At 25.3% G+C, this 16278-nt stretch overlaps 1 protein-coding gene across 1 annotated transcript; it reads right to left on the bottom strand.

Annotated features, from left to right (window-relative positions):
* Positions 1–10929: 10929 nt before the first annotated feature.
* On the bottom strand, positions 10930–12197 carry LOC101513240 (short-chain dehydrogenase reductase 2a-like). Its single transcript, XM_004492466.4, has 2 exons — positions 11998–12197; positions 10930–11846 (listed from the first exon to the last, which is right to left on the bottom strand). The coding sequence occupies exons 1-2, from the start codon at positions 12180–12182 to the stop codon at positions 11021–11023; spliced, it is 1011 nt and encodes a 336-aa protein (XP_004492523.2). The 5' UTR covers positions 12183–12197; the 3' UTR covers positions 10930–11020.
* Positions 12198–16278: the final 4081 nt, after the last annotated feature.

Here is a 16278-nt window from a genome sequence, read left to right as displayed (position 1 = left end):
GTAAGTATCAATTACTAACTCATGTTTCCCATCAGATCGGTACAAAAAGATAGAAGGGTAGCAATCAGTGAAAGTTATAACCACACCGTGTATATTTGCAGGACAAGCTCCATTATGTTTATTATAAATAATACGTAAGTATATATACAAGATGATGAAGGTAGAGCTTTAACTACCAGCGTCGGCATGGCATAACTGACTATAACAGAAGTTGCCACCATAGCATAAATAGCCTTGCGCATTTAACACGTGCAGAATAAATACGACATATATATCTCTATATAACTCTATCAGCTTTTACATAATAAAATTATCTTACCTATTGTGTTATGTTGCGCCGTCGATGGAGAAGTGTTACGCTGCACCGTCACCAGAAAGAGGCTGAAAGCAGCGCCATCACCGGAGAAGAGCACGAAGAAGCACTGTCACTGAAAACTAATTCAATCAATAAACCAATCATCAATAAACCGTCACCGGAGAGAGAAGCAGGAAGCAGCGTTGCGGCGCGTCGAAGAAAGGTTTCAAGATTGTTCCTTCTTTTGCTTTTAATGCTTGACAACAATAGCAAAAGAGTCATAAAGAGGATTCATAAACCTATCGCAAAGATACTTTAGACAATGTACATTTTATTATTTAATAATTGATAATAACAACATAAACAACAACAACAAAAACATTTGTCATGAGAACAAAGTATTTAATACCTATTAGAAGCCTATGAGATGCACAGAGAATCCTACAGCAATAAAGAAAAACATTTGGTGAACACTAAATCAGACTTTGACATTAAATCATTCTAGTAACACCAAATTAGGTTTTGTAAATCAGTAACATCATGTAGAAAAAGGAATCAACAACAACGAATTTGGGAGATGTAGAAAAAGGAATTAACAAAAGTGAACTCGAGAGATTCATAAAAGGGAAATAAGAAACAAATTCGTACCTGTGAAGTTTAGAACAAAATGCAGCGGTGGTGCAAAGCAATGCGCATGGATTTTAGTTGAAGTTCAAGTTTGAGTACACAGAGCTTCGTGTTTGAGCACGTGAGGCTTCAAGGGCTTCGAGTTTGAGCATGTGAGGCTTCAGGGGATTTTAGGGATTTGGGGCTTTTCGCAAGATGAGTAATTTTAGGGTTTTTTGCATTATGATGGTTGAAGGCGCGATTTTAAGGAAAATGAAAGGAATGACACTAAGATGTGAAAAGGAACGCGCGTTTTACAACAAAACGCAACGACGGTTGTCCATAACCGTCGCACCACCCGTCGCAAACGAAGAATGAGGGCAGTTTCTTCACAACCGCCGTAGGCCATCTGTCGCAATAATTTAAATTTCTTGTAGTGGCTGTAAAATACATCTTTCAAATAATTATATACGTTGGAAACCCTCATATCCTCTACATCTTTCAAATAATTATATACGTTGGGAACCCTAATATCCTCTACGTACTGTGTGGCCATCTACGTTGTCTAAGGTATTTTTTACACATGATCTGTTATGTTTTGTTAGATATATATTAAATCTACTAAAAATTGTTATATATATATATATATATATATTAAATCTCTTTTACACATGATCTGTTATGTTTTGAAATTGTCAAAAATTGTCAAAAACTCATACCACATGATCTGTTCTGTTTTGAAATTGTCAAAAATTGTCAAAAACTCATACCACATGATCTGTTCTGTTTTGAAATTGTCAAAAATTGTCAAAAACTCATACCACATGATCTGTTCTGTTTTGAAATTGTTAGTTGATATTGGTTTCTTTTTGAAACTTGTTGATATGTTTTGAAAGCTTATTATTTTTGTTACTGCATTTATATAGGTGGTATAATATGGATAGGAAATGGATTTCAGCCAATCGATTGTCAAAAGAGTATGAAATTGGAGTGAAGGAGTTTGTTGAGTTTGCAGTGAAGAATGCAAAAGATCCAAATAGAGTAGTTTGTCCTTGTTTAAAATGTTGTTTTGGAAAACGTGTTAGAGAAGATGAATTAGAAGGACATCTAGTATGTAATGGAATTGATCAAAGCTACACATGTTGGATAAGACATGGTGAGAAAAAAAAAAGGAAACATTAATTTTGAGAATAGTTCTACATATGCTTCAACTGATTTCGATACAGATACATATGAGCCGGACCGAGTTGATGAGATTGCAAAAGCAGTTGAAGAAGATCTTCGAGATTGTCCTAAAATGTTTGAAAGTTTGTTGAGTGATGCAGAGAAAGAATTATATAATGGTTGTACTAAATTCACAAGACTGTCAGCGATATTAAAGTTGTACAACTTAAAAGCGAGTAATGAATGGTCTGATAAAAGCTTTACAGAATTATTAACACTCATAAAAGATATGTTGTCAGATGATAATGAACTTCCCAGTCGAACCTACGAGGCTAAACGGATTTTGTGTTTTATTGGAATGAGTTACAAAAGGATTCATGTGTGTCCTAACAATTGCATTTTATTTCGAAACGAATATGAACTACTTAAGGCATGTCCGAAATGCAATGTCTCTCGATATAAGAAGAAAGAATCTACTCCAGCAAAAGTCGTGTGGTATTTTCCTATAATACCAAGATTTAGGCGCATGTATCGCAGTGAAGAAGATTCAAAACACTTGACATGGCATGCAGATGAAAGAATTAGAGATGGAATGTTTCGACACCCTGCAGATTCCCCACAATGGGAAAAAATTGATCACGAGTATCCTGAATTCGGGATATAGTCAAGAAATCTAAGACTTGCACTTTCTACTGATGGAATGAATCCACATGGTCTTCAAAGCATCTCACATAGCACGTGGCCTGTGATTTTGGTAATATATAACCTACCTCCATGGTTATGTATGAAGCGTAAGTTTATGATGTTGTCTCTGTTAATTTCTGGACCCAAACAACCGGGGAATGATATCGACGTATACTTGACTCCTTTAATTGAAGATTTAAAAATTATGTGGGAGACAAGTGTGGAAGTTTATGATGGGTATAGGGAAGAGTGTTTCAATTTGAGGGCTATGTTGTTCGGCACAATTAATGATTTTCCAGCATATGGTAATTTATCAGGATATAGCATTAAAGGTCAGTGTGCATGTCCTATATGTGAAGAGAGTACAAATTGGATGCGGTTGAAACATTGTAAGAGATCTTTGGAGTACTACATTGGCGTTTTTTTAAAGAACAAAACTTATATACATGGCCATTTTCACCTAAGGGCAGCTTTGACGTGGAGAATATGATATGTTATAAAGCTGAATAATCAAATAATAGTATAGGATAATAACATGATAAATATTATTATATTATGTATTTGATACACACATAATAAATAATATTTTATTTTATCATGTATTTGATACACATTTCATATTATAACATGATATAATATATATTATATTTAAATAAAAATATTATCATTGTGAACAATTACATATTAATTTTTTAAAGATTAACTTATAATATTTTAAATATTATAAATTAACAAAACATAGAAAAAAAATTAAATAAGTAATCATATAATTTTATATTTAAAACTATCCATTGTCACTACTAAATAACCAATTTAAAATTTAAAAACAATCATGAGTAACAAAGTAATTCTATTTTATTTGTTAAAATGTAAATAAAGATATGATATATATTACATGTAAATGGAAAAAAAAAAAATACCCTTGTAAACAAATTATATTTATTTTAAAATGTGAATTAATTTTCATATTTTTATTATTTTGAATACTAATTTATTAAATTATAAAGACAAACTACCCTTGTGATAAAATCATCAATATTTTTTAAATTAATATTTCGTTTTTATGTTTAATATCAAATTCTATTAATTATTTTTTTTAATTATATTTATATTTTTATATTTTTATATTTTTATATTTTAGATTATATTTTATAAATAGTTTTTATATTTATATTTTATAATAATAATTAAGTAAATTATTGTTTTTATCATATTCTGCTAGTTTCTAACATAACTCATATTTATAAAAGACATCTCAACTATTGTGATATAATATGATAAAGTTCTAGATTAATTTATCATATATTATTGATTTATCAAATATTTAATTCAATCATGATATAATAATTTATTTCTATCATGTCTCCTTTTCTATTTAGCAAATAAACTTATCAAATATTTAATTCAATCATGATATAATAATTCATTTTTATTATGTCTCTTTTTCTATTTAGCAAATAAACTTTACAATTTTGTTTATGTGGTAATGATTCCTGTAAGGAGGTGTTGATAACCAAAAGGTGGAGGACAAAGGGTAGTTGGAAGGAGGGACTACTTATATGATGAAATATGAGAGAAAAAAAAGTTGATTTTATATGTGATTAAAGGTTGTACTAAATATATATATATTGAAGATTCGTTGACTCAAAAATTAATTTTGTGATGAGTTATTCTATTTAATAGTTTAATATAAACGATAAATTTTATTAATTCGACCATTAAATAATTTTTTTTATTGAATAGATTATATTTCATAAAATTTAAAACTATTTGATACTTCATATAATAATTTCAAATGAAGTATAATAAGTTTATAAAAAATATAATTAACTATCAATTGTTATATTACATAGCTACAAATTTTTAATTTATATAAAATTTTCTGTATTTAATTGTTCATATATTGTATCAATAATCAACTATTAAATTAGTGAAATTTATTGTTTATATTGAGTTATAAAAACTCATCCTACTCTTGAAGTCAACATATATTTACCCATATATATATATTTGGAAAATTTATTGTCTTTAAATAGCATTTAATAATGAATCTCTAAATATTGAAACAAATTTTATAATATAAAAAATAAAGATTTGATTTTTTAATTTCGATAATAATTGATTCAAAAATTATTTGGTCATCTTCGGCAAAGAAAAGAATTAGTTTTTTTCTTTTATTTAAAGAATCATTTAGTATGTATATGTCAAATCTTTTTTGCATGAATATTTGGATATATAAAGGGTTAATTTTTATTTTATCAAACAAAAATTAAAGTGTAAGAGCGGCATCCAATTATTTGCAGCATTCTATACAAATATTAATAGTAAAATAGAAATGAAAAATGCTAATAAGTACCTTACACTTGTTAAGCACCTAAATATAAATAAAAGAACATGGTCCAAAAAGAAAAGAAAAAAATTGTAATAATTAAAATCAAACAAAATAATTTACATTTACTAAAACTAAAAAATGCATAATTACATAGACTAATCGTATATTTAAATCAATTTTAATATTGAAAATATATTAAAAATATATTTTCAACTTTTTGAAAGTTTAAACTTTGTTGTTTCCAATACAAAACCTCTAAAGATACTTAATAACATCACCCAATAAACTTGAAGAGTCAGACAAAATAACAAACATATATCTCCTTAAAAATCTTATAAGAAAAACTCAAAATAATAAAATTATAATGAAAGAAAAAAGATTCTATAGCAAAATAAGTTCCAAAATCTAAAGCAATTAAAGAGAAAAAAAAAAAACCAAATATTCACAATTCAGATTATAGTTAGGAAGACTAAGACTATTTTTAAAGAAATCAAGAGAGGAATATTATTCCATCAAGTAAATATTTGAATATTAAAAGTAGCTTGTCAAGCACAATAATTTCCTTGGCAATAAATATAAAATATATAAAAAGAAATACTCTTTACAATATTCAACAATTAAGTCAACGATTCTGAAATAGTCAAGGATCAACAAGAGGTGATTTGTAGGCCAAATGGTGTATGATGGACAAACTTTAAAAAGCATAGGATGAAGTGAGAGTACTGAGAAATACTCTTTACAATATTCATATACCGCATATTAAAATTGAACTAAATTGATAATACGATACATTTGTCTATTGATTTTAGTTTTTAACAATTATATAAACTATTTTTATAATTAAAATTTTTAATTAAAAATTATAACAAATTAAAAAAGACTCAAAGTATAAAATTTAAAAGTTTTTATGGTGTTAAATATATAATTTAATCACATTAATTTCATTAAAAACATATCATTCAACTATTGGTTAATTAATTTAATAATATAAAAATATATCAATTTACATATAAACCAAAGAAAATTGTATTAATGGGAAAGTTACTTTACACTCTTGCATCTACCATCTCAAAAGGCATAACGTAATCAATATGAAGCACCAATTTTTTCCAATATTATACTCTTTAATTGGAAGTAAAAAAAAAAAAAAAACTCAATGAAGAGAACATAAGATAAATAACACTCCATCCGTTTTACAATAAATATTATTTTAATAAAATAAATTTATAATATCATTCATAATTAGTTTTATGTATGACATTAGTTTTTTGTATTTTAATACAACAATCTAAATTTTTATTAAATTATTAACGAGTCTGTAAAATATATATATATAATTATTTTTGTGTCTTTAAAAATTTAAGGATAGGTGCAGCCATATATCTTTTGCACTCTCTCAATGTTCCTCTGCGTATAACTATGTCAAATAGTTGATTCTTTAAGTGCATAGAATCTAGATCCATAAAGAAAGGAGACGTTAAAGTGAGAAGAGTAAATAAACACATGAAGAAAATAAAAATAGTGTTATGAAGTTGTTAGTGTGCGTCGGTAGAGGGGTCCAAAATCCAAAACAAGATACGGTCATAGGTTATATATAGAACAAAATCTTGAAATTAAACATTTTCTAAACACTAAAATCCCCTTGCCTCATGCTTTATTGTTCATGCTTTGCTGGCTCTAGTATCTGACTTTTTATTCAATACTACTAATCAAAATAATTACATATTTATTTGATTCCCATAGATTGGGATTTATCGGGTCAACCACACAAGTCGTAACCCTTTCCTAAAAGGTGAAGATCATGGTCATGACAGCTTAGATGTGTCACAATTTAAAGCTAAGTGGTCATTAAAAACAGCTAAGTGTGTAACATTATTAATAAGAAAACATAGTATTTTCAACAAGTTGAGTGTACTTTACTTACTCTTTTCTTTGGATGACTCAATATAAAATATAAAATGAGGCAGCTCCTAAATTACATAATCACTAAATCTTGGATCATTCATTCAAAATCCTTGAGAGCAAAAGGAACTAGTAGTGGGTCGCCACCTAATTAATGTTTCATATTAATTTGGACGTTTAATTCAACACTCGTTTCTTCTTTTTTTACTTTTTTTAAAATAAATAAATATAATTGTGAAACTCACAAACATTAACTACGAGAAAAATGTAATGCGGGTTTGAATTTGCATTTTAATATATCTAATATTCCTACTGTGATCTTATTATCAATAATGAAGAAAGAAAGTAAATGAATGAGGGAACTAATGGAAAATCATTATATATTTAAATTTACTATTGGTAGTAATCAAAGTTTTTTTTTTATAAATAAAATAAAGTTTGTTGATATGCAAATAAGAATAGTACAATTAAATTGAATTAAATTGAATATGCTTTTATGTTTTTCTTCCATACAGCTGTGAGATAAAACATAATAATTACAAAACAACACACATTAATTGTACAGTACATAATTATATTATTTCAGAAGTCAATATAATATAATCAAATTAAATTAATTAAATTAATTTCTTCCATACATGATCAATGATTAAGAATGATGGAAGATTCACAATTTATAATCTCATCAGTATATGAAAAAAAAAAGTTTGTTGGTGTTAACTTATATTGACTACAAATGGTCTTTGTCTTTGAACAATTCAACTACGTGTTCACAAGTCGTATGTAGAATTAAAAAAGTATTGAATTTAACAATAACTTCATAAGGTACTTGTTCAAATAAATTGTATTGATAAAATGAATCTTTTGTCTATGTAAACATCACGTCTAGACGGAAAAATAAAAAAATATCACACTGTAGATGATGAAATTATTAATGTCGCACGTAGATGATGAAATTATTGATAAATATAAAAAGAACTACTAAATTTTTGTGACAAATCAATTATTTAAATAAAATAACTTAGAAATGTGAAAAAAAATAAAATAAAAAAGAATAAGAAGAGATACTAAGATTTTATTTATGAGAGGAGGTGGCGCTGACCCATTGTTCTAAAAAAAATATACCACCTCAATTGTTAAATATATTTTCTTACAATTTACTAAATGCATTTATTAATTTTTTTTTCAAACATATATTTTATTAATACTACTAATTTGTTTTAGAATAAAAAAATTAATATATTTAAATAGAAATATTATTTTATAAACATTAACACATAAAATGAACATATACTAACTTTTTTAATAAAAGTGGAAAAAATAATAAGTACTTGTAATAAATAACAAAGTTAATATTAATCACATTTATTTATTGATTCATGTGAAATAAAATAATTAAAAAAACACAGTAAATTGGTGATATTTATAATATTTTCATCTAGCTCTTTGTATACAAGATGACAACTTGGCAAATTCAGATTTACCACATTTTAAAAGTCCACGATCAAATATACAATTCGTGAAAAGAAACTATCAGTAGATTGGAATTACTCAATTAACCCATGAAAATAACACACCTCAATATACTAATAGACTCTGCAGCCCACCCTTAAGCTTCTTTTTTATTTTTATTTTTATTTTTTTGACTCTAGCCCACCCTGGAGCTAAACTATGACTTTTTGAACAATGATATTGAAAAATAAATATTGATTGAATTGACCTTTGACAAACTAGCCCCCTAAATAAAAGACAGCCTGGTGGAAAACCATGCAATTTTGATTTTTAAATGTGAAATGAAGTGTAAGTATAATATTTAAATACATTGAAATTATAAAAATATTAATATTAATATTTAAATATTGTTAAGTGTGTCTAGTAATATTTTTAACTAAACATAGTAATAAAAAACATACTAAAGACCAAATTTATCAATGAAAATCACATATCAGAACAAACTAATTAGTAAAACATAAAATCATGCATATTTTTTTTATAATTTTAATTTATTTATTTATTTATAGATTATAATGATAATGTCTCGTATATTTAAATATTAAAATTATTGATATTTTCAATAATTAAAATAGATAATAAAATTAATTGTACATTGAATAACCATAGGGTTACAAATTTAAATTCTTTATTTTAGATAGTATTTTGATTAGTTGCTTAAGCAAAAGCTACCTAAAACCCATTGGTAACCAACATTTTCTTTTTTCTTAATATATAATTAGTTCAATTGTAATTTTAGTTATCTTATTTATTAATTCAGGAAATTAATTCTCATATTTTAAAATCTAGTAGTTTTAGTCTTTTATTTTGATTTTTTTAATAAAAAAATGTCAATATGACATGTTTTAAAAAATATGACATATATATATGATATGATGATGTAGAATGATAATCACTATAAAATCTTAACTTTTAACTTCAGAAATTTTGTATTTTTGTAATTTAATTAATAACATATGAATAATTAATCCATCTATATGTATTTATATCATCAAATTGTATGTCACGTCATTTAAAATATGTTAAATTGTTATTTTTTAGTTCAAAAAATCTGAAATAATGACCAAAATTATTAACTTTTAAAATAGAAAATCAAATTCCATAAATTAATAAAAATAAATGAAATCAAAATTATAAATATATCTACTTGAACAAAAGCCATAGTTTTGTAGGACTTGATTTTTTTTGTGGGTTACCCTTTAGTTGAAAATTGATTATACCTAAAATTTATTTTGTCAATTATAGATATCACTCTCGTTGAATCTCTATCTAACAACTTAGATATGATATGACTAAAATCAAGTCTCCTACACGAATGTGTTTGGTGTATGTGATGCAGGGCATTTAATTATTTTTTTGAGACGTCTCCAATGTTATTGGCTGGCTTGCATCGTCATATATTGCACATGACCCGAATCAAAGAATTCTAACTAAGAAATCTAAGCCATCATTAGTCCAAGCAAATGCACTTTCCCATGAAGGTGCGTCAAAAATCATTTCAAGATTCAAATAATAAATTTGCAATTTTTAATTCCTACTTGCCATCCACACAATATCCCTCTGTCCAATCCTAGGCTATTAATTTATTACATGAAAAATCTATTATTTTGAAGATACATTAAAAATCTTAAGAAATACTGTAAATTAATATTGTACCACTTACATAGCAATTAAAGATTATAAGTATATGTGTTTTTTTTACTATTACTGAATTTGATTGGAAAATAAATAAAATTTAGTTACGATGTATTTCAGTTAATATTTCAATTTGAATTTGTTTGAATAATAAATTTATCTTTAATTGAAATCTATCAACCATTTAAATTTAATCACTTAATTATAAAGAATTGTATATAATTCTGTACTCAAACTCAATTATAAGTAGAAATATATACTTTCACACTTATTAAGAATGAAAGTTGATTAGATTTAATTTTCTTGCAATAATGTAAAAAGAAAATGTGTTTACAATTGTACCACTTTTTAGTTATATCTTAGCATACCTCTAATTATAATCATTATTTTCTCACAACATTAAACATAGACAAATTATAATGAACATTTATTTATATTTAAATCTAACTAATTATGGCAATCTTTTTTCCTTCTTATTCATAAAACTTGTCTTGGAACTTACCTTTTGTTACCTCAAACCAATAACACCCCCAACTAATCTTACCTATATATTAGCTTTACTAAAGATGATACTACATCAATAACAACAGTAACAACAAGAAGTAAGTCTTATTATATTATATTATATTATATTAATATTTATACAAGTAAAATAAGTGTTATTATTAAACTATTTTACAAACATTTCAATTTTTAATTGAATAGCGTGCATGTCTCGAATAAGATTACTTTTTATAATAACAAGAATATTTAAAAAATCAAAACTTATAGAAAATAGTTATTAGAATCCAACATATAATTACACTTCAACACTTACAGCAACTATATTAAAATATTCAGAGAAAAATTATTACAAACAACCAAGAAAATTGAATATTAATTAACAAAATTCAAAGTCCAATACAATTTCTAGAGGAAGTAATTCCACCATCAACAACAAGATTATGACCACTAACATACTTAGATTCATCACTAGCAAGATAAAGAACAGCCTCAGCAATATCTTGAGCCCTTAATGTTGCTCCTCTCAAATTAGCTAACCCTCTAACAAACTCTTCCATTTTCTCAACTTCCTCATGTAAAGGCAATCCAAAATTGATATCATCATCAATTTCTTCATCCCCTTTTCTCCAAGCATTAACAAGCATAGATGTTGCAACACCAAATGGTGAAATGCAATTAACCCTAATTCCAAACCTTCCCAATTCACATGAAGTGTTCTTTGTTAATCCAACTATAGCATGTTTTGAAGTTGTATAAGCATGTGGACCAAGTCCTCCCATAACACCAGCTACACTAGATGAAGAAATTATGCACCCAAATCCTTGAGGAATCATTGCCTTTGCTGCATGCTTAATACCTAAAGCTACTCCTTTCACATTAACACTCATGACGCGGTCGAATTCGTCCGCGTCAAAATTCACAATGCTTTTGTTCTTAGATTGGTTTCCAAGAACGCCTGCATTGTTGAACATGATGTCAAGTTTTCCATAGTGAAAAAGTGTAGAAGTGACCAAATTTTCAACATCTTTTTCAACACTAACATCACAATGGACATAGGTGGCTAATGGAGAGAGTGAATTTGCAAGCTTGGTTCCAATTTCATCCTCAACATCACCAATCACTACCTTTGCACCATGTTTCACAAAAATTCTAACTGTTGCTTCTCCAATTCCTCTGGCACCCCCTGTTACAATAGCAAGTTTTCCTTCCAACCTATAACAATAACAAATATTTCATAAGATCACACATATTAAATAAATAAATAAAATTAACACTATTCATTTGATATGTGCATAATCAATATTAGACCATACTATAATATATTTCTTCAGAAAAAATTATTTAGAATTAAATATATTAGTACCTCCTAGATGAAGGAGCAGAAAATGTGGTGTCTGAAGAATGCAGAGGAAGTTCTTGAAGGGGTTTCTCAGACATTACACCCATGGTTGAGACTTGAGAGAGAGAGAGAGAGAGAGAGAGAGCAGAGGAAGAGAAAGGCAGGAGAAAAGAAGGGAGACTTGTTGAATGCCAAGTAAGGGATTCCATGGTCTATATATATTGCATTTGGTTTGGAAATATGCTATCTAATAAATTAGAACTGGTCAAAATATATTCCAATAAATTAAAATAAAGCATTGTTACCAGAAAAATAATAATAATAAAGCACACTCACATCTTTATATATATTTTTAGAAATAGATCTCACATTAATGTTCTCGCGTAAAAAAAAAAAAAAAAAAAAATTAATATATATTATAATAAAAAATTATTTAAAAAATTTAAATTTTAACTTTAGTAAAAGTTTTTAAAAATAGTCAACATAAAATGACAATTTTATATTATATTATGTTTGATTCAAAAATTTGTTATGAGAGTTGATAAAACAAGAATCATGCTACTCTATTCTCTATCTCTCTTTTATCTCCCTATTCATTACATTCAGCATGTTTTTCTCTCTCTTCATTTTCTCTATTTTATCTCTCTCTCTACGCTATTATGTCTCTCTTCTCTCTCAGTCCCTCTTATCTCTAATCTTTAATTTGTCTGATGCATAGATATATCAAATAAAGTGCAATGCAAAATTATTTGTTTTACGACCATCAAATACAATAAAATATAAAAGTTATTTTGTACATTTTTATATTGTCTTGAACTATTATGTCTAGTAATTAAGTGTGGGAATTTATCTACTATGTTACTTATTCCAGAAAAAGAAGATTTTGAAAATACAATACAGGCATTAAATGTTTTCAAATTATTTGTATGAGAAATCAATAGTTTTTCAGTCTTATTATAAATGTCTTAAGGCATCCACCTATAAGTCTTAATAGTATATATCACTTATTTATAATTTTTTAAAAATTGTACTTAATTTTATAAATATTCAACTCTTCAACTCAACACCTCAAAAAATTTATTAAACAAATCTCACTAATAATTCTATATCATTTACCAATAACTCTATATTAAAAGCATATATCTCTACCAATTTAATGGTCTCCCTGGGTTACCCATTTGGTACCAAGTTTATTTAGCTTGAGACTCCACATTTGGGATGATCTTATTTGATTCGTACATAATTCTTAAAAATATAGTTAATTATATTGATTTTAATGATAAAATGAATTGTATTTATTAAAATATTAATAGTAATTAATAGAGTATTAAAATATAGATTTTAATGTAATTTTTATCTCTCTATTTTGTTTAAAATGAATATTTAGTCTCTCATTTTTAAAATCCATTTTTTAGTCCTCCTATTAACTAATTTTTAAGACTTTTTTGGTCCTTATTATTTTTGATACGGTGACATTCTCATTAATGATATAACATTTAATTATTATTATTATTAATTTTATTAAAATATTTAAATTTTAAAATATATAAAAATTATTTATTTTCTTTAACTTTTTAAAAATTTAAAATTTTAAAATATTTAAATAAAATAGTTAAAATATTTTCTATTTTATTCTAATTAGTTTAATATTAAAATTTATTAAATTTAATATTTATTTTATTCATATAAAAAAATAAAAATTTATTTTTATTTATCATTTAAAATCTTTAAATAAAATATTTAATTTTTATTTATTTTATCAAACAATAATACAAAATAACAAAATATATAGATAAAAATTTTAGTATTTTAAAATATAAATAAAATAAATTATAAAATTAAGTACAACAATAATGACATAGAAATTATTTTATCCAAGTTACAAATGTCACCCAAGTGTCACAGGTCATCAATGAAAGTGTGGTATAGTAAAATAAAAAATGGTGGGTGACGAAAAATCTCATGAATTAAATAATACATGGACCAAAAAATTGGTTTTACAAATAGGAAAACTAAAAGTTTATTTTTGATAAAATGGATAAATCAAAAATTCGTTTAAGTCTAAAATATATTAGTAGAAAAAAAGTGTTTAATATTTCATTGATAATATAAAAAGATAAATAACGTAAGATAAATGGATATTGCAAATCATATGCTTAATATGAGACAAAATAAACATATTTTTATTAATATCAAAATAGTTTAAAAATTTAATAAGTTTTAAATATTTTTATAAGACTGTAGACTCATTTTAGTCTTTAAGAAAAACCGTGAGAGACAATTTAAGAAAAATAAAGACAACTTTTATCCCCTAAAAAAATTGAATTAGGACAACTTAACTCCTATATTATTTACATTTTGTTTGGTTTATGAAGGTAATACGGAAAAAAAGAGAAGAAAGTAAAAAGAAGAGAAAAAATAAAAGAAATTATGGTAAAAAAATAAATATGTATTTTATAAAATGACATAAATGTCTATAAGCAAAATATAGATATGATAAAAAGGAATGAAAATAAATTAAAATAAACATTTCATTATAATCAATTAAAGAATAAAAAAATAAAGAATACATATAAAAAATAAAATTTATAACCATCTAAGAAAATGTTTCAAATTAAGAAACTATAAATATTTTTTTTATACTCTTTTTATACTTTATACTTTTTTGTTAATTAAAATGAAATACTTACTTTTATTTTTATAATCATAACTAATTTTTGTTTAAGAATATTTATGTCATTTTTAAATATATATATATATATATATATTTCATTTTCTTCTAGAATTTAATTGATATGTCCTTACAACGTAAAAATAAAATGACAAGAATTCAAATTAAATATATTTTTTTTAAAGTAGATTGAATTCAAATTAAATATATTTTTTTTAAAGTAGATTGACTTAAAGGCAAGACCAATAAAGCAATCACTTGAGGTTATAAAAAAATTACTTAATAAAAAATCTATATTTACTACATAAAAGGCCGATAGTTAAGTATTTTCAAATCTACACTAATAAAATTTCATCTAAAATTAATATTGTTTCAAAATATATTAAATCAATTGTCTTTATCAATAATTTAATAAATTATTTTATATTCTAAAGTGTCTAAAAAATATTTTGATATTTTTGTTAGTAATTTTACTAAAATACTATTCTAAAATTTAAAATGTTATATATTAAAATTCACCTTCGACCTTCTATATGTTGAGTCGGTCTTCATGAAAATTTATTACAATATTAAATAAAGTCGAATTAAACAAATTTTACTTATATTGAAACCACCGAATATAATTTTTAATTGCTTATATTTGAGATTTGGGGGCAACATACTCTTCGCTTTAATGATACTGGAGGTAATATGTGTGAGTTAGCACGAATTTGTGTACATCATACTCTATTTTTCTTATTATAAGAATTTGCGTACAATCAAATAGATGGATCAGTTTAGGCCGAGTTTAGTCCAAGTAGGACAAAGTACATACATGAGTCAATACGATCCGATAATGGAGTATAAATATTTAAATTTTACTATATCAAAGTGAATTGTTAGAACTAGTGAGTCAGCTTTACCCTCTTCCTTTTATTGAAAAAAATCAATATTTTAAATTTTTATATAAAAATTTAAAATTTTCAAACAATCAAAATATATAATACATAGCACCACAGTATATAATGGTATGGGGACGCTTGCAGCATGTTTAATAAAGACTTAAACTTTTAGGTGTTTCTTTTTCTTACTCATTGATTTTAATTTTTTATTTTATTTTATATTTTGTAAGTGAATTGAGAAATTAAGGTAATTTTTTTTTTACAATGGGGAGGTTAAGAAAAAAAAATTAATTATTTTAAAAAAAACTGATTGACTTTTTTTTTTCTTTTTAAAATGGACCGGCTAGTCAGAGGTTCAGCCCAACCCGGCCATATTTTGAAAATGGGCCAGAAGAAAAGAAGTAGTTTTGCATGTGTGCAAAAAAAAAAAATTTAATTCTTTTAAATTGTAGATCAATTTTGCATATCCATTTATTAGGGATCTAGATTTCTTGTAGTTAAGGAATTACACATTTGACGTGGTTAAACAATTTGAACTATCAAATAAATAGCGGATGACTTACATTTCAATTTTGATAAACCGTATCTATAATACTAATATGATATGTGAGTCGTTAAATCTTGATCTAATTGTCGAAATTAACAACTGTTTATTTAAACATAAATGTAATTATTTAATTATTTCGATTCAAACATTTATCAGATAAATTAACCACGATCTATTTTCACTTAGTTGTGATACAGACGTGCATC

Source organism: Cicer arietinum, chromosome 3 (genome assembly GCF_000331145.2).
Source record: "Cicer arietinum cultivar CDC Frontier isolate Library 1 chromosome 3, Cicar.CDCFrontier_v2.0, whole genome shotgun sequence".
Taxonomy (NCBI): Eukaryota; Viridiplantae; Streptophyta; class Magnoliopsida; order Fabales; family Fabaceae; genus Cicer; species Cicer arietinum.
Note: the sequence above shows the minus strand (reverse complement) of the source record. Positions and strands in the feature narration are given on the sequence as shown.

Excerpts from the sequence above, each read along its gene's own strand:
- LOC101513240 (XM_004492466.4), bottom strand. The coding sequence starts at position 12,182 with ATGGAATCCCTTACTTGGCATTCAACAAGTCTCCCTTCTTTTCTCCTG. Across the intron at positions 11,847-11,997 it reads TCTGCTCCTTCATCTAGGAG|GTTGGAAGGAAAACTTGCTA; the intron begins GTACTAATATAT and ends TTATTGTTATAG.